Raw genomic sequence first — 25,660 nt, 5'->3', positions numbered from 1 at the left:
ATGCGACAATATTGTAATCACGAATTCAGAAGTGAGAACTAGGACATTTCCAGATGCATGTGAGGCAGCATAAAAGCCAGCATAAAAGCTAAACATGTGTTTGTGTTTAGTCCAGAGTTGCTGAGTCGCTCTCATCACAAAACGCTGGAGAGCCTCGAGTTCATCCCTCAGCATGTGGGTCCTGTGACTTTAGAGGTGTATCACACAATCCGTCGGTACCTTGTCAAGGTAAGCATTGCCACTCAATTAACTGACAATAATCAAATGTTCTTATCATAATATTGTCTTTCCAGTGTATTTTGTCCCTTTTCGCTCCTGTAGGAGTTGTATGACGATTTTACACCATATGTCACTGACCCCTGATATTTGACCCCAGGCATGTGATACCCCACTGCATCCTCTGGGTCGGCTGGTGGAGACATTGGTTTCGGTGTACCGTATGACGTACGTTGGTGTCGGGGCCAACCGCAGATTACTGCCCCAGGCCGTCAATGAGATCAAGTCCTATCTCAGCCGCATCTTCCAGCTTGTCAGGTAAGGGCGTCAGTCAAACTGACAGCAAAGTCTGTTTTTAATGTCTTTTCCATAAATATTAATGTGTGTTTGTGTTTAGATTCCTCTTTCCTGATCTGCCAGAGGAAGGAGGTTCACTTGCTGACCCTCCAAAAGAGAAGGGCGAACCAGACCCTGCTGGGAAGCAGCTCGAGTCTCCTAAACCTGGGTATGTAAGATATCATGATATCATCAGATATAATATTATGAGAAAAATAATATCTTGACCAAACTCTGATATTACATTATCAGTAATTTTATTGGATACAACTGTAGTTTATCACAGTACTGGAAGTTAAACAAAAAAATGCTTGTATATTAAATCACCATGAGGTAAAATCACCATGAGATCTAGTGAATTTAGAAATTATAAAAAAAAATACTTCGTCTGATTTGATTATTTTCCCATTTGGAACTTGATATCCGCAAACTCTGTAAGCTCATTTTCACAGCATAAGAAAAAAAGCATGCTTTGATCATCATAAATATGACCTAAATCCAAAATACTAATTCATAATTATGAGATAAAAGATTAAGTTGACAAACACATTTGACCTTTTATCTCATACTTTTAAACATTCAGCTGTTGTCTTTAACACAATTTTTCTTAGCAGTCATATGATGTGTTGTGTGTGTGTGTGTGTGTGTGTGTGTGTGGCAGGTGTGTTGTCAGCAGCTCTGCTCTCCTCCTGCCGGTTCTGTTGCCACGTCTCTATCCTCCACTCTTCACTCTCTACGCTTTAGAGAAAGAGAAGGAGGATGATGTGTACTGGGAGTGTGTGCTCCGACTCAACAAACAACCAGACCTGGCTCTTCTTGCCTTCCTTGGGGTGCAACAGTGAGTCCCACACACAGCTACTATGAGACATATATTTAGATTTGATTATCCTTACTGCCACTAACAACTATTTTCATAGGAAGTTCTGGCCTGTCACTGTCACTGTACATGGAGAAAAACAACAGGTAATTAAATATGTCCTTTTATATGAGAAACTCTATAAGATTCTTTTAAAGTGCCCCTACTATGCTTTTTCAGATATTACATTTTGTGTAGTGTGTAATACAGCTGTCTGCAAAGTGCACAATAAATAGTTATTTTCTCCCAAAAGAAAGAACCAATTCTGAACTGCCTGAAACTAGTCGTCAGTAATTCCAGTCTTACTTTGTGCATGAATGTACATAAGTTTGTAACAAATTTGCATAATGCCAGCCTAAGGTCATCGGTGTTGGGGAAAGTTACTTTCAAAAGTAATGCATTACAATATTGTGTTACTCCCTTAAAAAAGTAACTTATTGTGTTACTTAGTTACTTTTTATGGAAAGTAATGTTATACTACTTTAAAGTTGCTTTTCTCACCTGAGCTAGGCTAGGCTTGTTTTTTTTTTTTTTTTTTTTAAATAATGGCCCTTTCACACCAAAAGTGAAACGAATGAGCCTCAGGCTGAAGGAAATGCAAATTCACGCCTGTACAGTAGAGGGTGCAGCTCAAACAAACCTTTCAGCTGTGCTGCCATTCTGAATGGCAGAAGAATAGGATGGAGGAAAAGAAAGCTTAACATCCTAAATTGGTTTAATTGGATCATCAAAGGTCAGCAGCGAAGACACTGGTTAATAAAGTGAGATTAAATACATAAAGTATATTTGTGGTGTTTACCTTGTTTAATAACTGCAGTAACATTTTAAAAAAGCATAATAGGGGCACTTTAAAAAGATTCATAAATCTCTCATTGAAGGGAATATGCTGATTATGCTACCTGAAATAAGACCCTGGAACATGACGCAATATTCATGGAAATATTTTGGTTGCTGGTGTGTAGGTTCTCTCAGGCACTAAAGACGCCTGTTTTGCCTCAGCGGTTGAGAATTTACAGCAAATAAGGTTGGAGAATTTGTTTTGTTTTGTCTGATAACTTTTGTAGTTTCTCTCTCTGGTATATTGTTTTCAAGGTTTTTTCTCTTTTTATTTCGACAGTACAACTTTCACCCCCTCAGACAAGCTTCAGGTCATCCAGCTGACCTTCGAGGAGATAACCCAGCAAGTACTTACACTCCTGAAACAGGATTTCTTGTGGTCTATGGATGACCTGTTTCCTGTCTTCCTCTTTGTTGTTCTGCGTGCAAGGTAAGGATGAGATCACAGGCTTTCTAATGCCCCCTTTTTTTGGAGTATGTATGTATTGTACACTACTTTTCAAAATTTGTAGGGATGGTAAAAATGTATCTTTTGCTCACCAAGTCTGCATTTATTTGATCAAAAATAGAGTAAAAACAGTGAATATTGCGAAATATTGCTACAATTTAAAATAACAGCTTTCTTTTTTAATATATTTTAAAATTTAATTTATTCCTGTGATTGGAAAACTGAATCATGTCTTCAGTCTCACATGATCCTTCAGAAATCAATCTAAACGATTACTTGTTCCTTCTTTTTATCAGCACATGCTTTAGCACAGAAAATGACACATTTTTAGAAACGAGGCATGTTTTAGTTGACAGCTGTTGTTTTCTTCAGGATAAGGAATCTGGGGTCAGAGGTCAATCTCATTGAGGACCTAATGGATCCATGTGTACAACACGGAGAGCATGGCATCATGTTCACCACGCTCAAGGTATAGTGTGTATATAAGGTTTTTTTTTTACACTATAATTTACTTTTATAAACTCCAGTTTCAGCTCTGGGGTTTAGCAATGTTTCACCCTTGTAATTTTATCAGGGTGTTAACACTGCATGGTTTCACACTGTATAATCTTTCTGATTTATATTTTTCATAACTCAATACAGTGTTAACATGAAGTCACTTTCTGTTGGTGAATTTGCATGACCAGAAATCTGCGTAGAGAAATCTTTTGCCCTCACATGATATTGCCAATTCTTGATAAAATGACTGGATTTCATCCATAAAAATTTGCTGAACATCGCATATGTAGAATGTAAAAGTTGTTAAGTAACAGATCGCTAATCATAAACTGCCTCAGTTCTTCCCTCATTAAATATTAAATAAATATGACAATTTTTTAAACATTTATTCATTTTCTTTTGCTTTGTACAGGCATGCTACTATCAAATCCAGCACGAGAAGGTCACATAATGAACACGTAATGATCTCTCCAAACCCATCTGGTAAGGCTGTGCAATGACTGACAAATGGGCCAGCCAAACATAGTATTCAAGACACCGCGCTTGCCATAACTCGATGTGTGGGGAGCCAATCATGTTCCGAGCCTGGATCACATGGCCGGTGGAGGGTGATTCCATAGGAGTCTGAGCTCTCACATTCAAACAGTCCTGTTTATGTGAAAGTCAGTCTTTGGTTGGGCATTTGTTAACATTTAATCTTTACGTTTTACGTCTTCCTCACACAAAAAGCCATCATTGAGGCGTTTTAACTGCTTTCGTTCCATCATGCTACAGATGTACATGTACTCATTGTTCTTTTATTAAAGAGCCTGCACTTCATTGGCTCAGAATGTATGACGTTTATCAGCATGTCACCTCTCCCCTCAAGCACACACTGGTCGATCCAGTGTCAGCTGTCGATTAATGATGTATGGAGTTCTTAAGTGTACTGTAAGCCATCCGAAATAATGGTTGCCATCTACCTCCGTCTTTGAAGTAAACTACTACATTTTCCTAATCGTATTACATCATTCATGGCAAACAGCACACTGCCATGGACCAAATCAATGAATCTGTTCACATAAATGAAAAATGATGTACTTCTTATTAATGAAAACACAAAGCGTGGGCTGTAACTTTTATTACTGATGTCTGATCCATTTTGAGCTTTCTTAAACAACTGCACAGGGATGGTATCCTGCTTTATCATGTACAACCTTCTTTGTTCAGCCAAATTGAACTTGGAAATAAAATGTTTGACACTAAGCTGAGATAAAAAAAAAAAAAGTGTTTGTGGGTCAGCACAATTTTTCTTTTGTTTTCTATATGCACTCGCACAGCAGTTTTCTTTCGATGCACTCTTGTTAAGTATTCTCGTGTTCAGTTTTCTGAAGTGTTTCGAGTCTTTATTTCAGAAAACACTTGGAATGGTTTCAACTTTTTCTGCATCTCTTGAGTAACCGTCGGCAGTGTTTGAGTTTCTTAGTGGATGTCACTGGCACACTGGAAAAAGCAATGAGCCACAATTTGCATGCTGAACTAATTTGGTCATGAGATTTTTTTCCTGCATTTTACTGTTCTTAAATTAAGCAGTGGTTGCAGAAAGGTCGCTTGACATAGGCAAGCGGTGTAGTATTCATTGCTAAAATCATTTTCTTTCTTGTGACGTTTTCTTAAAAGTGCCTCTGACAGTGTTATGGATGTGTGTCAATGCATCTCTTTACCCAGCAATAGCTTTGAGTTGAGCCTAACACATTATTTCCTTTTATTGACGTTGTTTTATTTATTTGATGGTTAGATCTGGCTGCAGCACAGATAAGCTGAGCGATGTAGATAATCTGCCGGGTATTTCATGTACAGAGCACAGGAAGGACAGGGAGTTCGAATAAATGGCCAGAAAACCCATTTCCGAGGATCAGAGATCAGGATTTTGATGCTAGCGTGTGATTGTATGTTACTAAATGTAATCGTGTAACTGTTAAACGAAGGACTGTTGATGTTTACAACCATTGACACTTGAGATGTTGCATGAATATGAATATGTATTCATGATGTACTTTGCGTACAGGAAGTTACGGTTTGTATTTCCACACCAGTTTTTCTTGGCTGAGCCAAGGTGTGCATATTAACCTGTGTTTGAATGTGCGTATGTGTGCAAGTATGTATAAAGTTTCATTTTTGAAGAGTATTGTATGTTCAAATTGTTTACTGACATAATTCAGATAGGTGGCAATAAAACGATGTTTGAGAATTAAAACTGTTGTTTTGACTCTTCTACTTGGCCTTTATTACAGCCGTTTCCAAAACTTAAAGGGGTCATGAACTGGCTTTTTTTTTTTTTTTTTTTTTTTTATACTGTTGTCTGAGGTCAACGTATGACGTTTGCGTGGTTTTTACATTAAAAAACATCATAATGAATAAGTAATAGGCTATTTTGTACCCTGGTTTTGAACACTCGGTTTTTATGGGCGTGCCGCACTGAAGACTTGGAAGTAAACGCCCACTGCTATGATTGGATAAGCTTTGCATATTATAATGAGCTTCTGCTCCCCCGTGAGTACACGTGAAGAATTGTTTTGAAACAAGTATTTTTTATCACTTGGCCCGCCCGATCGGGCTATATGGATATAACCGCGAACCATGCATCACTAACACACACACACACGCACAAGCCTCACTGCAGAGTCAGACAAATCAGCATGATCAAAACTTCTGCGATCGTATTTTTCCTTCAAATATCAAGTCAAGAGAGCGAACAACGCACATCAAGAAAGGAATGTTATTTCACTGTTTAAGATAGCCCATCGGCAGGCCGGACTTACGTTTTGGTAGCCTGTCTGGAAAACACATAGCCCCGGGACGTTGGGATTTGCGAGCCCTGGCCCATACATGTCCGAGTCTAATCCCGAATCGCAGCACAATGAACCAACAGCACCTCAAATAAAGGATTCTCCAGCCTGTGACAACGTACTAAATTGTGTTCAGTTAGACACAGACATAATCAGTAGATATCAAGTTATCAATGCAATACTATGACATATAAAACAAAATTTTTACTCACACAAGTGTGTTGCTTCATTCATTCATGTCTGTCTGCAAATCCAGTCTCTTGTTTACAAACGAATCCGTGGTGAAATGGAGGAACAAACGTGCAATGTCTTAAAAATAAAGTTCAACCACACATTCCTAATATTGAAATCTGAAGGAAGCTTATGCAGCAAATGTTCTTCCACAACCAGGCACAGCGCAATATCTTGCTATCTTCGGCATGTTTATTGCTCGGTAGCGCAATCCGTTTAGCTCCACTTAAGTCTATGTTATTTATGTTACATTTCTTGCACGAGTCGGTGGGCGGGGCTACAGAATCATGCATAGTTCTGTTGAGGCGGCGTTTCACCACACTCTGACATCACAGCTTGTCACATTCTGAGATCGAGCGTTTGCTGGGCCTGGTGTCAATAAAAGCTTTTCTTTGACTAACAACGACGTTTTCAGCTCTGAAACTTACAGGATATTCTTATATCATGATTAACTTTTATATATCAAATGCTGAATGAAGAGTTGATTTCTCAATTCGTGACCCCTTAAAACATTTTTTTTTTTTTAAGTTACACTATTTCGAATGGTTCGTTTTTAGATATTCTACTGACTATATGTATCTTTGCAACTATATGCCTCTATCTAACTCTCATTAGAGTATTAGTATGGTAGACTTTTAGGTTCGGGTTAGTAGAATAAATTGACATGTTGCAAAGTTAGTTCCTTTGTAGTACTTCTTTAGTAGAATGTCTAAAGTGGATCATCGAAAAGTGTTACCATAATAATGCCTGGTAAAAGGCATTTTCTTAAGAAACCTTTGATTTAAGAATTTTTTAGTTGTCTGTTTCTACTGAAGTGGCAGCATTAAAGGGTTAGTTCACCCACAAATGAAAATTAGACCATGATTTACTCACCCTCAAGTCATCCTAGGTGTATATGACATTCTTCAGTTATATTAAAAATGTCCTGGCTCTCCCAAGCTTTATAATGGCAGTGAATTGTTGGGTCATTTTTGAAGTCCTTAAACGTGCATCTATCCATCATATAACTGCACCACACAGCTCCGGGGGATTAATAAAGTCCTTCTGAAGCGAAGTGGCGCGTTTGTGTAAGAAAAATATAAATTTTTAAAACTTTATAGACTAAAATAACCAGCTTCCGGGGGTCATTTTCATTTTTGGGTGAACTAACCCTTTAAGCTGTTAGAAATTCATCTGAACTCATCCACTGAACTTTGTTTTTTTTTGTTTGTTTTTTCTTGTCAATTAAAAAAACAATTAAATCAAATGAAAATGAGAATAATTTGATGGCAAAAAAAATTTCATAGTCATGTTGTTCCCGCATAATCTGCAAAATATCTTCAAATTAGCACAGAATTTGATTGGATACTTGATCATTGGTTTAGGTAAGTGTTTCCTATTATTTATTTGTTATCCTATGTTAGATTAAATGGTTTGTTGGATTTAAATATTTGTTTTCAGTCTTGTCAGAATGGATGAATGTTGGCACATCTTTGCAACGACTGCTTTAGACTGGCCTTAAAAGGTTAGTAGTTTATCCTTTTTACTTTAAAATGATTTTATAGGCGGTAGAAAAAGGGATGATATGAAGTAACAAATCATAAAAATGGAAAACCATTTCCCCCCAATCAGCTAATGCCTGTATAGATCATTTTTAAGTATGGGGTCCTTCAATATATTAAAAAGTCAGCTTTTACTCAGAGATGAATTGATGGGCATCTGCCAAACAGAATAACAATGCTCTGGGTCATGTTGTGTTAAACAGACTTTCCTTTTGAAGCCATTTGAATTCAGAATAAGTGTTTCAAATTGCTCTGTAATAAAAGGAAGTGAAAGAAATAGGCCATTTAAAGGGAGTTAAAGTACTCTCAACAATCCAAACCTGTATAGTTTTCTTTCTTCTGCAAAACACAAAATAAAGATCAAAATTAAGGCAAATCTTTCATACGACTCAAGTGAGTCAAAAATGACGCGCTTCGTTGTTTGTTATACTTTTAATTACTTTATCATTTTTTAAAAATCAATGTAAATTACTTTTCAAAACAACAAAAATAGAATTTAATATAAAATAAGAAAATAATAAACTTACTAAAAGCAAGCATTTATGCAACTGATAAACCCTTTGTGACAACTAGCCCTGATCTGTCATGTACAGTTTTATTTTAAAGGTATAATGTGAAAACGGTGTGTGTTGAGTATCAAAAAACAAGTCAAAGTGTGTCATTCACTCCACTGTTTTAATCAAGAGGATTACATCCCATGTGTGTGTGTGTGTGTGTGTGTGTGTGTGTGTGTGTGTGTGTGTGTGTGTGTGTGTGTGTGTGCGTGACGCAGAATGTATTCAGTGTGGGATCATCAGCTTGATGAATGTAGTAAATATGTGTGAGTGGGTCAGCGGAAGGATGAGAGCGAGGTGTTCTGTATCTTATGCGGTGAGGAATGATTAAATCTTAATCACTGAATGTGTGTGATAGTAGGCTACGAATGTGTGTTGTGTGATTATGTGTTATAATTAATCAATAGCTAAAAAACCAAAGGAGTTTTGTGATAGAATGACGTTTGAAAGAATATGAAAGGTGACACATTCACTCTTAGACACATCCTGACTGTCCAATCCCTCCCTTCCTAATTTCGTCCCTCATTCCTACACACGCTCTCTCTCCCCAGCTGACTCATTTGCTTGTGAGGGATTAAGCAGGATAGAGAGGGATTACGCTTCTTTTTTCCAAGAGGTCTTTTCTGTGCTCTGTTATGGAATACTATCCACGTTATTCCTCTGTTTATACCATCATATTTGATGAAGTTAAAACTGACCGTCATCATGCAGACTAAACCCTCTTGAGAAGCTCATTTAAACTGAGAAGACGAACTGAACGTGAGGGAAGAGCGAGGTAAGTGAACAGGATTTGCTACTTAGTCTCTCTGCCTGGATGTGGGTTTGTTCTTGCCTTCCAGGTTTATCTACGAGGAAGCTCTCTGCGGGACAAATGTAGTAGGCTGTTTATTCACTGTAATCGTTAAACCCTTTCTTGTGTGTATTCCTGGGATGCTCCAGTTGGATTCAGCAATGATGTGTGTAAATTCTATTGATATCCATGCAGATTTGACTATGCAAATGGGCTCAAAATACATAAATACTGAGTTAAAACCCACTTTTAAAAGGACAGTAACTCTCAGAAAGAAGGATATTTGAAAATACAGTTTTATGTCACACCCATTTAAGTCATGAAGTCTGAAATTAGGTGCATCTGTTTTGTTCTAAAGGTCTGCAAACTAATACCCAGTGTCTTTACCGGCAGTGTTCATAACAAATCCTGGGATATTTATATCACACTCTTCCATGTGATCTTTTGTTTGTTTATGTAGCAGATCCAATCCAAAGCCACTTAGGGTGCACTTATTACCAGGACAGGTCTTTTAGGGTAACCTGTACTTAAGTGTTCTGCTCAAGGTCAAAACTGTGACAAGGGCATTCATGGACCTTTCTCCATTCTTGGATTTTTGGATTTCCATTTTTGAAACCAAAGACTTAAGTGACATATAGTACACTAATGACAAGGACAGTCCCAATGGACCAAACTAGGGTTAACTACCTTGCACGTGAACACAGTGATTCTTATTGAGTTTGAACCTACAAACTTCTGGATACTAGCCCTGATCTTTAAGCCACATCACCCTAAACAACAACCATTATTTCTCTGTAAAGGTTTTAATTGCACATCTTACTCATTGAGTCTCAAATATTAACCACTTAAGTAAGGTAAGCCTGGAAACTACAACATTTTCTATACTGCCTTTCCCAAAAGTATTGTAAGTTTAATTTGATCATAGTGATGGTTGGTGCTTTTGTGAAACATTACATTTCAATTGAATTTACAATTCACTTGGATATAACAGGCGGTAACTGATCCACAGTTGGTTCATGTGTTTTTTTCTTGCAGCTGTATATGAGGAGGGTCAGTGCATCAGTCTGTTATTCCCTGAACCCCAAAACACTCCTGGATTGACAATGAGACCAGACGTGGAGACTGATCAAGGGTCGGCTCCAACGGAGATGGGAGACAACGGTAAGAAGCTGCAATACAAGTTACTTAAATTTGGAGGCCCCCAACATAAATTTTAGATTTATCTAGTTGATTAGCAACATGCTAATATTAACTACTACTGCAGCTGCTAAAGAAGCCATCCAGCATTGCATTTAACTGGCAAGCTTAAAGTTCTGGAGGTGTTTGCTTTGTATGTTCCAGGCCTGGCACAGATCTTAGCACATGTGATTGCTGAGGTGAGGGGTTCTGTCAATAAAGATATAAATGGAGCTGAACTATTGTACGGTCTCCTCAATGCCCCCTGGTTGCAGTCTCTACTAAAGGTAGAGTCCATCCTACATACACTTACAGTATTAACAGTGAGTTATTGGTCAGGGTTCATTGTCACCTTTTTTTTTTTTCTCTGAAGGTGTATGAATGTCTACAGAGGCACATTAAGGGTCCAGCTAGGCCGTATCTCTCCTATTCGTCTGGACTCTCACTACAGGTCAGCTCTACTCTCACTGTCTTTATTTTTCACCATAGTTTGGTCTGCTTGTACCATATACTTTCTGTGTATACTTCCTTGATGGAGTTCAACATATTCAAAATGTGGCCTCTAAAGCTTGATCTCTTAATGTGACTGGGGAATTGCAAACATTGCAGATAGTACCAATCGGAGTTGTTGTCTTGATCATGTGGTCTTGGTCTTAAGACCTCTTGTCAACAGTCTGTGACTTTAAGGTTAGGTTTTGGGTTGAATCTGGGTCTTGTGAGGTCTAGTGCTAGTTAGGGTTTTTGGGGGTCTGGTATTGATTTGGATCTTAGAGCAGGGGTGGCAACTTTGGCCCTCGAGGTCCACTGTCCATCTAATCTAACCAAAGTAATTAGAATTACTTGAATATTAGAGGCAGGTGTGTTTAATTGGAGCTAAACAGGACAATGAATCTTGAGGGCCGGATTTGCCATCCCTGTTTTAGGCCCTGTCCACACGAACACGGATATTTTCAAAACCGCATCTTTTTCTATGCGGTATGGCCGTTTGTCCACATTCAAACGCAGTATCCGGACACTGAAACCAAACTTTTTTGAAAACCCCTGCCAGGGTGTAGCCTGACAAGCCAGACCCACATCGAGATGTTAGGTCTTGAATCTCACCATTAGCAGGGCTCAATCCGAGGGGTGGGATAAACGGTTGTCTTTTAAATTCCCTCTGCACCCAATTGGATAGCGCCATGACATGAGCGCCACAACCAACCAGAGCAAAGAAGAAGGTGAAGCGGAGATAACGTGAGTTGATAGATTAAACTTTCGCTGTATCTGGTCGGCAAAACTCCGAACACATTTTAAGAATGACTTCAGTGCTGTTCTTTGTTCTTTTCTCAAAGAAAAGCTTAACTCCAAGTCTTCCAGAATCGCAGCCAAAGCCGATTCAAAAGACCGCTGTTCGCCAGCTTCTTTGTTTACATGTACCACATAGAACCTCCGCAACTCTGCAGTGACGTGCCGTCATTATGTTAAGCCCGCCCACCGGCTTTGGTTTTTCCAGCTCGCAGGTCTACCGAGAGACTACACTCGCGGCAAATTAGATTTGCTGCCGCTAGGGTGCGTTAAGATTTCTAGGCTAGCCAGGATAAATATTATTTAGAAACTCCGGTTGCAGTGGTGTCGTGTGGACAGTGAAACCGGAGATTTTGGCTTGTTGCGTAAGAACCGGCAATAACCTTTTTTCCAGGCTTCTGATTTGCCAAACTGGCTTTACGGTTAGGGTTATATTGCCACCTGTTGGTTTGGCATGCTCTTGACAGCGCTTCATAGCGTGTTTTGTGTTTTCATGTGGATACAATTTTTTTTTTTAAACAGAGGAGGGAAAAATTCTGTTTATAAAAATACCTGTGTACGTGTGGACTAGGCCTTAGAGGGTCTGTTAGAGGTCTTGATTTTAGGGAGTCTGGTGTTGACTCCAACTTATACATTTTCATTTCCTAATAAGTCATGACTCTTGTTTTGGCATTCTAGGTCCTGTCTGATCTACTTGCAGTCCCAAACCCCTCAAATGAAGCTCGAGAACTGTATGCCCTCCTCAGTCAGCCCCACCTTCAGGTGAGCATTCTTTCTAAAGAGACAGTAAGCGGTTTAGAGGGGCAAAGTCATTCATCTCAGGCCAGATATTTTCACTTTATGAACCGATAGATTTTGGTAGACGTTGTTATGTCTCTTTTAAGTTTTTAAAGATAGACACTCCCAGTATTCAGTTAGTTGTGTGGAATGTTTTGTCAACCATAAAAACAGTAGAAACCCGCATATATTTTTCAGGCTCTCCTCTCGGCTCATGACACAGTAGGTCTGAGGGACTATGAGCCAGATCTGCCAGCACTGCCTAAAGACCTGCCTGAAGACGAGGAAGCCATGAGGATTGTTTGCTTAGTCAAAAACAATCAGCCTCTGGTGAGCATGACCAGAAAAAGGAGTGGCAGGCAAATCTAAGACTTGCTTTTACTCACCTGTCCTGTGATTTATTTTGGCTTTTTCAATGTACATTGCTGGAGCCTTTCTTTCTGATAAGCATGGCAAAAGGTACAACGATAAAGACTGCTAGTGGTTTTAAAACGTCTTTCCTCTTATGTTTCTTATATATTAGTTTGTTTGTTATGTATTTGTTTTTTTTTAAATCTCACTAATAGCGGATCGTGTAAAGTGTTCTGTTTGGTAACTATGAGCCGTGTTGTCATGGATAGACCAGAACTGGAAGAAGGTTTCAAAGCCACTGGGAAACTTTAAGGCAAGCAACCCACTGTGGACTCCTCTCAGCTGGGGGACGGCTGGATGGAGGCTTAGATGCCAAGTTGGAAGGTCCCCAGGTGGGTGGTTCCATATCCACCGAGACCCCAAGTGTTGTTGCTCCCACCGCTGCACACCTCTGCAACACTTTTGGCAGTTGCCGACCGAGCACTCCATTATGGAAACAGAGCCTCAGTTGCTCCACCCCTTGTGTCTGTTGCTCAGTTGTGATGGGTAAGGACCAAAACTGTGGATTTGGAGATTCTCATTATTACATTCATCAAGATTTGCGACATGCATGCCTCTGCTGAAAGCATCATCTAATTAGTGTTCTTTCTTTTCTTGTCTTCATCCATTTCACCATTCGTTTCTCATTCTTTCTCTGAAGACAATTTGATTGAGGATTTAGACATTGGGGAGGAGAGTAATATTGGTGATTCTGTGCCCCATACATTCTCCCAACCTTCCCCATGGCTTTCTTCATCATCTTGCTGGTATCCTCCTCCTCCTCCTCCAGAACTTTCTAAAACAACCCCTCATGCCCAAACTGCTCCCCCAAGCCCAATGCACTGTAATCGGTTAAGGGAGACCATCACATGCTCCCATACAAGGCTGGCAAAGGAGGAAGGTCTGGATGAATTGCGGAGTACTTTGCAGCAGGCCACCAGCTGCATGGAGCGCAGTTCTGAAAATGTCCACCTGCTTGGTGAGAGGATGGCCGCTGCTACTGAACGCATATCTGAGAGTGTATCTGAGAATTCGCAGGCTTTGACAATGCTAACTCATGTAGTAGAGAAGCTCCAGGAGCTAGTATCCACAAACAACAGAAATTCAGTATCTCCATATTCCGCGGAGACTGCAAGTACAGGGGTTAATCGGATGGGTAGCAGATCGCTCAGTGTTCCCACCAGTCCAGCTATTGCTTCTTCCTCTCGTTTTTCTCATTGTCCTTCCTTCTCCTCCTCCTCTTCTTCCTCATCTGCCATCACTCTGCTGGAGCAGCCAGTGCTATCAAAAAGGAGATCCTTCAATCTCAAAACAAAGCCATCACTATCTTCTCAAAGGAGACTGGCTGATGTACAGGACTGGATGACCAATGGGTCCTTGACGTCCAGCCCTGCTCAAAACCACAAAGTGAACAGCAGCGCATTTGGACGGTTCTTTAACCAGAAGAAGAAGAAAAACAAGAAAAAGGAATAAGGCTACTTCTACTTTTCCACGTTATGAACATCCTTTCAGATTCTTGCTGTCTCAAGCATGCAGGTCTTTCAAATATTAAATATGTGTGTATTCATCTAATATGTCACAACCAGGCCTTGACATTACCATTGTCACATTAGTGCTTGTCCAACCATTTTGTAAGTGATGTATTTCGTTTTTTTTATTGGTAATTCTCATTCATTTAACATCTTCATCATCTCCATGACTCTATCCCTTCTCATATCATAAATAGTTGTTATTGAATAATGTTCCTGGCATGCCACTTCCATCAGATGTAACGTTAGCTATGTTTGATGAATGCATGTTGTGTGCTTGATACATATCGAATTAAGCCTTTGTAACACTTTAGTATGGGGAACATATTCACTATTAACTATGACTTTTGCCTCAATAAACTCCTAATTAATAGTTAGTAAGGTAGTTTTTGTAGCGTTTAAGTTTAGGTATTGGGTAGGATTAAGGGATGCAGAATAAGCATAATAATATGTTCTTTATAAGTACTAATAAACAGCCAATATTCTAGTAATATGCATGCTAATCAGCAACTAGTTAATAGCAAGAATTGAACCCTAAAATAAAGTGTTACCGAAGCCTTGTAGAAATTTGGATTGATATCTGTTTCCTTCTAACATATAGGGAGCAACAATCAGGAGAGATGATGTGACAGGGGAAATATACATTGCTCGGGTTATACATGGAGGACTGGCTGACCGTAGTGGTGAGGGATCTGACTGTACAGTTCTAATCCTCTCTTCTCTATTTGTGTCTCTGATATGCCATACTCGTGTATCATATATTCTCTATGTCTATATTATATGTCTCATTCTTGTCTATGTGCTTCCTGTTGAAGGTCTTTTGCACGCTGGTGATAGGCTGGTGGAGGTAAACGGTAATCCCGTGTTTGGACTGGAACCAGAACAGATCATACAAATTCTGGTTAGTACACACTATCACTCATATGAGTGTTGTGTCCCCTCTTGATGTTTAGATAAATGGTTCTATCACAGCAGCTGGCCTTTGTGACACTCACCCTCTTAAACCTCACTTCCCTCCGGGACACCCCACTAATGTGATGCTGCTCGTCCCACTTTTTGAGCGGGCCTTGAACCGGCAACTGATGGCATGGGAGGCAAGCAGGCTAACAAGCGTCACTTGCTAGTGCGCCTCTTGAGGCCAGGAGAGTGAGGTTTACCAGCACATCTCTTGCCAGCTGGTGTCCATTACACTAGCTTAACCAGCAAGACCAGCTTGACTAGCTTCATTAACTTTTTCATTGACCACTTTCATTGACATACCACTTTGGACCAGCAAGACGGATCCTTAATATATATATCCATCATTACAACAGATCCATAACCAATGCAAAGTGTTATCATAACAAGACTTTGCATCGGTTGTTAAAATGGAATAAATAACTATCTTTATCTCAAAGTCAAACCAATGATCTACTGTACCAAACAACAATGCTATTCTCATTTAATTTAAAGGGAAATAAAAAGAAAACTATGATAAATAAGTATTCATGAAGTTGTGTGTCTTTTCCTGTCATTTCCTGCCACAGGCTCACTCCCATGGAACCATGATGTTTAAGGTGGTTCCCATCACTGACAGGCCAGTCAACAACCAAACCATGGTGAGCTATCAAATGTCAACACTTGATTTGTCTAAAGCAGAAATAGCATGGAATACCCGATGATGAGCTACTTGTTCTGTATTAAAAATAAAAAGGCAGGAATCAAGCATCCAGTTCCTTGGATTAAGCAGTATAGTTGGCTAGCCGGAAGTTTCCAAAAAAGCTTGTTGTGAGACCAAACAGGGCTGTCTTTGTTGTCACTGATATATGTGCATTTTTTGTGTGAAGAATGTTACAGAGGTGAAATCAGCTTTACTTTACTTATTAGACCAAACTAATCAGAATTAAACTTTTTTTTTAGTAAAACTATAAAATACTTGATTATTTACATAAATACTGTACATTTATATTACATGCTACGTGTCAATGCGTAGATCTTTGTAGAGCTGAATTTGTCCTTTTATACATGTGCATGACATTTGCTCTCTTTTCACAAGCTGTATGTGCGAGCCATGGTGGACTACAATCCCCACGGTGACCCTTCCATTCCCTGCGCAGATGCCGGCATGGCGTTTGGGAAGGGAGATATCCTAGAGATTGTGGATCAGTCAGACACCCTTTGGTGGCAGGCTGTAAAACTACCCAGCATCTCTGCCTGCGCTGGCCTCATTCCTTCCACAAGCTTGCTGAAAAGGTCAGTTCTAAGTGGTCAGGGGTTAAAGGTCTATGACAGAATAATTGCACTTCTGCATGCAAAGGCTGTGATGTGATGGGATTTGGTAGCTTACTTCAATGTGATTTGAGATTATGCTGATAATCACTGCTGTCCCCAAATTCAAAACCTAAATGTGGTTGTGGGTGCGTTTGTAGGAAGCAGAAAGAGTTCTGGTGGTCTCAGCCTTATCATCCTCACACTTGTGTCAAAACCTGTGAGTAAACTATATAAATGCAGTTATTGTTTTATATGTGCATTTTTTTCAGTATGTGTTTCATTTGTTATGTGTTTGTTATGTTTTGTTTCCATGCCAACCTGCAGTGAGTACAGTGGATGAAGGTGAGCATTTAGTCTAGAAATACACAGGCCTATTCTTGAATTTGGCTGTTTCAGAAATCGTTAATCTTCGGAACACAAATGAAGATCTTTTTGATGAAATCGGAGCGATTTCTGTCCCTCCATTGACAGCTAGACAACTGACACTTTGACGATTCAAAAAGTTCATAAGGAGATTGTAAAAGTAATCCATATGAATTCAGCAGTTTAGCCTAAAATTTCTGTTGACAATATCACTTTATATGATGAACAGATTGAATTTAGGCTTTTATTTACATATAAGCATTCATCAACTCACACATCATGGTAATGTCACGTTACACTTTAAGAAAACTAAGGTGAGGACTCAAGTGCAAAAGGAGTGTATTTATTATAACAAAAAGGAACATAAAACAAAACCCACGATGAGGCAAAACACAAACTAACAAAATGCAACTCAAACATACCAAAAAGGAATCATGGGGAAAAGGGAGACGTAGACATGACAAGACAACGATCCGACGAAGACTGAACACACAAAGGAACTTATAAAGGGGACAAATCAAGCAGGGAATGAGGGAACACGGGTGGGGCAAATGAAACCAATAACGAGATAACAAGGGGGGTGGGATCTAGACAGAGACAGGAGCACATGCCCAAAACAACAAAACACCACATGTGCACACGAGACAGGACAGGCATGTGACAGGTAAACAGAATCTCAAGCATGTTTGCTTGATGTACGAGAACCAATGAGGCTCATTCTTGTGTTAAGCAGCACGTTTGAGCTTCTGCAAGAACCAATGAAGCTCATTCCTGTGTTAAGCAGCACGTTTGAGCTTCTGCGAGAACCAATGAGGTTCATTCTTGTGTTACGCAGCACGTTTGAACTTCGGCAAGAGCCAATGAGGTTCATTCTCGTGTTACGCAGCACGTTTGAGCTTCCGCAAGAACCAATGAGGTTCATTCTCATGTTAAGCAGCACGTTTGAGCTTCTGCAAGAACCAATGAGGCTCATTCTTGTGTTAAGCAGCACGTTTGAGCTTCCGCAAGAACCAATGAGGTTCATTCTCGTGTTGCGCAGCACGTTTGAGCTTCCGCAAGAACCAATGAGGTTCATTCTCATGTTAAGCAGCACGTTTGAGCTTCTACAAGAACCAATGAGGTTCATTCTCATGTTAAGCAGCACGTTTGAGCTTCTACAAGAACCAATGAGGTTCATTCTCATGTTAAGCAGCACGTTTGAGCTTCTGCAAGAACCAATGAGGCTCATTCTTGTGTTAAGCAGCACGTTTGAGCTTCCGCAAGAACCAATGAGGTTCATTCTCATGTTACGCAGCACGTTTGAGCTTCCGCAAGAACCAATGAGGCTCATTCTTGTGTTAAGCAGCACGTTTGAGCTTCCGCAAGAACCAATGAGGTTCATTCTCGTGTTGCGCAGCACGTTTGAGCTTCCGCAAGAACCAATGAGGTTCATTCTCATGTTAAGCAGCACGTTTGAGCTTCTGCAAGAACCAATGAGGCTCATTCTTGTGTTAAGCAGCACGTTTGAGCTTCCGCAAGAACCAATGAGGTTCATTCTCCTGTTAAGCAGCACGTTTGAGCTTCTGCAAGAACCAATGAGGCTCATTCTCCTGTTAAGCAGCACGTTTGAACTTCTGCAAGAACCAATGAGGCTCATTCTTGTGTGAAGCAGCACGTTTGAGCTTCCGCAAGGACCAATGAGGTTCATTCTCAAGCGTCAAGCAGGTTTGGTTGAGCTTCTATTTATGTTCAATGATCAATGTTAATATGTGAATAAAATCCTAAATTAAATCTGCTCAACATATAAGTCGATTGTGTCTCTTCTATTATAATTTCTAACAGTTGTGCTGTTTAATATTTTTGTGGAAACCATCATACATTCTGTGATGAATAGAAAGTTTCAAAAAACAGCATTTGAAATTGAGGTTATTTTCATTCCATGTAGATGAATTACTCCTGGATGTAAATGTGTTCCTCCTCATGTGAATCAGAAAACCATTTTATATAATTTATGTCCATTTTTAATGGAAACCCCCCCAAAAAATCACTGTTTTCAGTATAGGGCTGCAGTTCAGTTGTGTAGCAGAAACCGAAAACAGACCTGCTATTGCTTTGCTTGCACACTGCAGTGTGAAACAGACGTTAGATTTATCGCTGATCTTTATTTTTTCACCCCCCCCCCCCCCCCCCCCCAGAGGATGACATGATTGCCATAGATGAAAAATGTGTTGAAGCAGGTACGTTTTCTTGTCTTGTTTAAATTAGTATCAACCCTTGTCTATGTAAAGCTTGTTATATTTACACCTGTGTGTTTCTGTTCCCTGTGCACAGATGAGGAGGCGTTTGAATCTGGTAGGTAAGTCCTGAACATATCAGGAGAAAAATTTACTGAATTCAAGTTTAGAGTCAATGTTTAACGGTACTGACCCCCAACCAAACTATTTCTGACTATAGCAGTATCTAGATTTGTGAACACAAATGATTATGATGTTAAAGATGAAGTGTGCCACAAAATGCCAATGAGTGCAATACTTTAAAATGTTGCCTTTGATAACTTATGTTCCTCTTTCCTTCATGATGATTCATCAGAAGAGCTAAAGGATGGTGTGTATATAACACATTACTATAAGTTTAATATTGATTGCTATTAATTGTGCAGATTTGATATTTTTTTCTTTCATTAAGTCACTGATAATTATTCTGTATTTGTTAAAATATGCATACACTTGTGATGTGTTTCAGAGGAGAGTGAATTCAGCACGAACGTTGAGGGGATTTATCTGAGTGAGTATCTCTCAGATATTACAAGATTTACTGGTTTATTATTACTACAGCAGATTAGTTGGTCCACAGCATCACAAACACTGATCAGATAAAGGAAACTTTGGTTGGTTTATTTACGACTTCGTTGTGGATACCTACATTCTGCACATACATACTAATGATTTAAATGAATAAACTTTTTTCATATTGACCTGGCAAGTGGCTGGGGATGACAACTCATTTTGGGTGTTATTTTAACAATTAGATCCCATGCACTGATTATATTAGATTAATAACAAAATACAACACATACCACCTACAGGTATTAAAGGGATAGTTCACCCAATAATGAAAATTCTGTCCTTAATTACTCACCCTCATGACGTTTAAAATCTGTAAGACTTTCGTTAGTCTTCGGAACACAAATTAAGATATTTTGATGAAATCTGAGCGATTTCTGTCCCTCCATTGACAGCTACACAACTACCACTTTGACGCTTCAGAAAGTTCTAACTAATCCATATGAATTGAGCGGTTTAGTCAAAATTTTCTGAAGAGACACAATCGCTTTATATGATGAACAGATTTAATTTAGGCTTTTATTCACATATAAACATTCATCAACTCACACATCAGTTGTGGTAAACGGAAGCTCAAGCATGTTCGCTTGATGTGCGAGAACCCATGAGGTTAATTCTTGTGTTACGCTGCACGTTTGAGCTTCTGCAAGAACCAATGAGGTTAATTCTTGTGTTACGCTGCACGTTTGAGCTTCTGCAAGAACCTAAATTAAAAGACTAAATTAAATCTGTTCATCATATAAAACGATCGTGTCTTTTCAGAAAATTTGGACTAAACCGCTCCATTCATATGGATTAGTTTAACGATCTCTTTATGAACTTTTTGAAGCATTAAAGTTTCAGTTGCGTAGCTGTCAATGGAGGGACAGAAAGCTGTCAGATTTCATCAAAAATATCTTCTTTTATGTTCCTAAGATGAACAAAAGCCCTACTGGTTTGGAATGACATGAGGGTGAGTAATTAATGACAGAATTTTCATTTTTGGGTGAAGTAACTCTTTAACTATCTGTTCCTGATTCTGTAGCATCATTTGGCTGTTTGCATTTTTTTTTAATGTGCTTTTATTCTTTGTACATCTTATGGTGTGTATGTCAGCTGGTTTTCGACGAAGTCTGCGTCTCTGCCGTCGGCAGAAAGGTCAGGCTTTTGGAACATCCCAGTTCTGCTCCACAAGCTGTTACAGTTCCCTGGCCAACCCTTATGTGGAGGTGGTGCGGTACCAGCACCATCCAGAGCACACACACCGCCTCATAGCACTGATGGGTGAGTGAGCTAAAATCAGCCAGCAAAATACACATATACTACAGGTCAAAATGTTTTAATGTTTTTTAATAAAACTCACCAAGGCTTCATTTATTTGATCACAAATTATTATGGTAATATTGTGAAATATTATTACAATTTAAAAGAACTGTTTTGTGTTTTAATATATTTTAATATATCATTTATTGCTGTGATGCAAAGTTAAATTTCCATTCTTCAGTTTCACATGGTCCTTCAGAAATCATTCTAATATGCTGAATTGCTGCTCAAGAAACATTTCTTATTATTATATATAACGTAATATGTAAATGTGAAAACCTTTTTTGCTGCTTACAATATTTTTGTGGAAACCATGATATACTACCATTCAAATGCATCAGCAAGGATGCATTAAATTGATCAAAAATGACAGTAAAGACATTTATAATGTTACAAAAAAATTCACAAGAATGCTGTTCTTTTGAACATTCTATTTATCAAAGAATCCTGAAACAATATATTATGGTTTCCACATTCCAACAGTTTTTTATATTGTTATAATATTTCACAATATGACTGTTATTATTACTTTATTGTTGATCAAATAAATGCTGTGTGAGCATTAGAGACTTCTTTCAAAAACATTAAAAAATCTTGTCAACCCCAAACTTTTGACTGGTAGTGTTGATCTTGTACATCTTCCTTTTATTCCATTCCTGCTTGCACATTATCATGTATGATATGCCATCAGGTCCATCCAGTGTCGGGGTGAATGAATTACGCAGGAGGCTAATTGAGATCAATCCAAAGGTCTACCAAGGAGCCGTTCCTCGTGAGTTTCATACTACACATATGACTTTGTGTGATACAACTGTACTGATTTTGAAGATATCTAACTTTTATTTCCACCCAGATACCACACGGCCACCCAAATGCCACGAAGAATCTGGCAGAGAATATCATTTTATCAGCCGAAAGCAGTTTGACACCATGGTTTGCAATCACAGGTGGTCTAAATATACTAGTCTGTGCATAAACAGATGATGTTTCCTGATGTACAATGTTTTGGGGGGTGGTTGGGGGTGACCCAAAATAGGTCAGTAACACTTTTTTCCTCTTTGTTCCTCAGGTTTATTGAGTTTGGGGAGTTGAGAGGTCACCTCTATGGCACCAGTGTGGATGCGATTAAAGATGTTTTGGCAAGTGGGAAGATCTGTGTGATTGACATTGAGCCAAATGTGAGTTTATGCTGGGAAAATATATATATATATAATGAACAAAATTATAAACGCAACACTGTTTTTGCCCCCATTTTTCATGAGCTGAGCTCAAATATCTAAGACTTTTTCTATGTACACAAAAGGCCTATTTCTCTCAAATACTGTTCACAAATCTGTCTAAATCTGTGTTAGTGAGCACATTTCCTTTGCCGAGATAATCCATGTACCTCACAGGTGTGGCATATCAAGATTCTGATTAGACAGCATGATTATTACACAGGCGTACACGCCTTAGGCTGGCCACAATAAAAGGCCACATATATATCCTAATATTAGGAAACAACCACTTAAAGTTGGCATGAAATGGAAGTTGTAATCGTTTTTTCTTTCCTGTTATTATGTATATTCGAGTGAAACAGCTTCTTGAACAAGAAAAAATGTAGGGCAGGACTTGATTTTGTCCATCTGGAATTGAATGGATGGTTGTAGTTTCCTATTGGTGGGTCTCGTGTGAGTTCCAGGTTGTCCCGTAAACCCAGTAAACACATCATCAGAAAAGAGATGTTGCCGCAAGAGAGAGGGGAAGTTTTTCTGATTAAAGATTGTGAATTTAAAAAATAATGATATACACAGATAAGTTATTTATAATAAATACTGAAAAATTTAATAAAAAAACAAGAATTGTCCATTTTGATTTCATGGTGACTTTAATCCTAAATATTAAACATTGATGTGCAATTCTATATATATAGCTCAAATCTCAAACCCCGATGCTTGCTATATAGAGAACTGTGTTATTTTAGTGTTATTGATATACTATTTTTATACAATTACCTGTTATTTTTATATTTTCAATTTTCATTTTAATGTTACATTAACAGTCATTACATTACAGTCATTATTTTTCTTAATTTAGTTTTATTTCAGTGTTAGTTTTAGTTCAACTAGTTCAGTTTTAGTTTATTTCTAGTTAACCTTATTTCAGTTAGCTTCCCAGGCAACATTTCTAATTTTCATTTTGTTTAAGTTTTTCAACTTATATTTATATATTTTTTATATATAAAAATAGTTTATTTCAGCTTCATTTCAAGTAACAAAAATGTGCTAACACTTAACAATAATTTGTTAATGTTAGGTAATGTATTAACTATGAACTAACAATGAGCAATACTTGTTAGAGTAATTATTAAACTTTGTTAATTTTAGCTAATAAAAATACAACTTTTTATTGTTAGTTCCTGTTGCATTAACTAATGTTAACAAATACTTTTTGATAACTTTTGATTTTAATAATGTATTAGTAGATGTTGAAATTAGCATTTACTAAGATTAATAAATGCTGTAGAAATATTGTTAATTCTTAGTTAATGTTAACTAATGAAACCTTATTCATTAGTTTTATTCAAAATGTTTTAATAGTTTAAATTTTAGTTTATTTAACAATAAAGCCCTGGAAGAGAAGTGTGATATAATATTTCTAAGCAATCAATCAGATTTATAATTTTCACCTAGTAGATAATGAAAATGTCATTGCCATATCTGATGCCAACTTTGGATCGAAATACAAAACTGTCATATCCTTTTATTGTAATCATTACGAGCACAAGTTATAATCCCTGCCCAACACATTCAATGTTTCTGCCTAACTGAATACATGTTAACTATCTATAGCTGTATATTACTGCCATATGGACATTACATTGACACACTCATCTGGCTGATAACAGAATACTTCCTAAATGTAACATTTTCTGTAATTCTGCTTTAAAAACAAGATGTATTGTGAAAAGTGCTATACAATTAAACTTAAATTGAATTGGGCAAACCATCTTCAATTCTCCAAAGAACAATTCATAAAATGAATAAAGCAATGTTGTCTATTCTGAATTACGCCTGACTTTTGACAATTGTTCTTGACCTTCAGACATTAGAGTCAGTGAGGACCCCAGAGCTGAGGGCGTATGTCATCTTTATAAAGCCTCCTACTGTTGAGCAGATGAGACGCACACGGATGAACTCGCATATCATCACAAATTACTACACCAGCCGACCCTTTAAGGTGAGCTTGCATCTTTACCTGACGGTTTATCATTGTTTTCAGTTTATGTTTACTGTCTTTAAAGTAACATATCTCCATTGTTCTCTAAATTTTCTCTCTTTTGAGACAGGATGAAGATTTTCAGGAGATAGAGGATGCTGGACGCAAGATGGAACAGAATTACTGTCAGTTCTTCGATCATGTGATCGTAAACGACGGTCTGCAGGCCGCATGTGTGCAGCTGCTGACTGCAGTGAGAAGAGCTCAGGATGAACCACAGTGGGTACCGGCCTCATGGATCAGATCAACGGACCAGTCTTAATAGGAAGAGACGCGACGAGAAGAGCTCATAGGAGAGCAGATGGACGTGGATATGCAAATAAACTTTCCTTTTCACCTTTTATGGTGAGAATAATGTGTTTTGTCTGTAAAAATGTTAGTCTTGATAAATATTTTTGTTCACATTTTTTCAGGCGTCAATACTTTTTGACATTTTGTTTGCCCTTGTGAAAAAATGAATAAAACCTAAACTTTTATTAATGTCTGTGTAACTTTATTTGCATAGCACAATTAAAACAGCACATGTTGACCAATGTGCTTTACATCATTTGTAAAATAACATACACCACAATATGATACACTATAAAACAGTCGGTCAATGGATAAAGGCCACAGAAAACAAGTACGTTTTTAATTCAGATACAGTAGTGGTGGCCCTAATATAATTAAGCAAGCTATTTCATAGTTTAGGTGTAGCTACAGCTCCCCAAAAGAGATATGAAGTTAAGCACTCTTAATCCACTTTAAACTGTATTTGATTTTGAGGATTTATATATCTGGAGTGACAAGGAGAAATAAGAACAGAACTAACATCACTTAAGTTGGCATGCGTTTATGGGACATTGGAATCTGAAATGTCCAAATTGTCAATCAAACAAGTTTAATGTTATGTATGTCCTTAAAGGGGCCCAAAAAAATGTAAGCCTGTCATCATTTACTCATCGCCATGTCGTTCTAAACCTTATGCATTTTTTCTTTCTTTCGGAAACACAAAATAAGATATTTAGTAATAAGATATAAATATATTTATATGTACCACTGAATAAAGAAAGTCATACAGTTTTGGAACAACATGAGGGTGCATCACAAAATTTTAATTTGTGGGTCAACTATCCTTTTAAGGCTTTCCATATATATATTTTTTTTTTTACAATTTTTTAAAAATAAATTTATATTTTATTAATTGACGGTTTTACTCATTTCAGTTTGTTCTAAATTCTGTATTTTGCATCAAACCTTTTTTTTTACCTTTTATTTATTTTTAAACAGAAAAAAATGTAGTGATCTGCATTACAGAGAACTTAGTTACATGACATTTTTATGCTCTAGGTAGGAGACCTTCATGAAAATATTTGTAAATATTAATAATACGAT

General features: G+C 38.1%; 3 protein-coding genes across 7 annotated transcripts in view; all 3 read left to right on the top strand.

The window, feature by feature from the left end:
* Positions 1 to 5,423, top strand: part of als2b (alsin Rho guanine nucleotide exchange factor ALS2 b) — a 32,438-nt gene extending 27,015 nt beyond the window's left edge. For all 5 annotated transcript variants that reach the window (XM_079840277.1, XM_079840276.1, XM_079840274.1 and 2 more), the window contains 9 exons: positions 111 to 228; positions 377 to 534; positions 614 to 721; positions 1,214 to 1,390; positions 1,470 to 1,515; positions 2,371 to 2,432; positions 2,526 to 2,675; positions 3,066 to 3,162; positions 3,604 to 5,423. In XM_079840277.1, coding sequence (XP_079696403.1) covers positions 111 to 228; positions 377 to 534; positions 614 to 721; positions 1,214 to 1,390; positions 1,470 to 1,515; positions 2,371 to 2,432; positions 2,526 to 2,675; positions 3,066 to 3,162; positions 3,604 to 3,642 — 955 coding nt within the window. In that variant the 3' untranslated portion in view covers positions 3,643 to 5,423. The remainder of the gene's footprint in view (positions 1 to 110; positions 229 to 376; positions 535 to 613; positions 722 to 1,213; positions 1,391 to 1,469; positions 1,516 to 2,370; positions 2,433 to 2,525; positions 2,676 to 3,065; positions 3,163 to 3,603) is intronic.
* A 3,484-nt stretch (positions 5,424 to 8,907) lies between these two features.
* Positions 8,908 to 24,761, top strand: mpp4b (MAGUK p55 scaffold protein 4b). Its single transcript, XM_079840190.1, has 22 exons — positions 8,908 to 9,120; positions 10,171 to 10,296; positions 10,477 to 10,598; positions 10,685 to 10,762; positions 12,274 to 12,357; positions 12,571 to 12,702; positions 14,893 to 14,974; positions 15,107 to 15,192; positions 15,818 to 15,889; positions 16,327 to 16,523; positions 16,700 to 16,758; positions 16,866 to 16,883; positions 19,079 to 19,120; positions 19,215 to 19,235; positions 19,473 to 19,487; positions 19,626 to 19,667; positions 20,822 to 20,989; positions 21,720 to 21,800; positions 21,882 to 21,975; positions 22,098 to 22,206; positions 24,113 to 24,247; positions 24,357 to 24,761. The coding sequence occupies exons 2-22, from the start codon at positions 10,239 to 10,241 to the stop codon at positions 24,546 to 24,548; spliced, it is 1,887 nt and encodes a 628-aa protein (XP_079696316.1). The 5' UTR covers positions 8,908 to 9,120; positions 10,171 to 10,238; the 3' UTR covers positions 24,549 to 24,761.
* On the top strand, positions 12,939 to 14,235 carry LOC307141237 (uncharacterized protein; the record flags this gene model as incomplete). Its single annotated transcript, XM_079841293.1, has 2 exons — positions 12,939 to 13,269; positions 13,424 to 14,235. Exons 1-2 carry the CDS (start codon positions 13,266 to 13,268, stop codon positions 14,233 to 14,235), a joined length of 816 nt encoding a protein of 271 aa, XP_079697419.1. The 5' UTR covers positions 12,939 to 13,265.
* Positions 24,762 to 25,660: the final 899 nt, after the last annotated feature.

The sequence above is a fragment of the Gobio gobio genome, assembly GCF_949357685.1.
Source record: "Gobio gobio genome assembly, chromosome: 17".
NCBI classification, from domain to species: Eukaryota; Metazoa; Chordata; class Actinopteri; order Cypriniformes; family Gobionidae; genus Gobio; species Gobio gobio.
The sequence above is the reverse complement of the archived record's forward strand: the minus strand, read 5'-3'. Positions and strand labels throughout refer to the sequence as shown.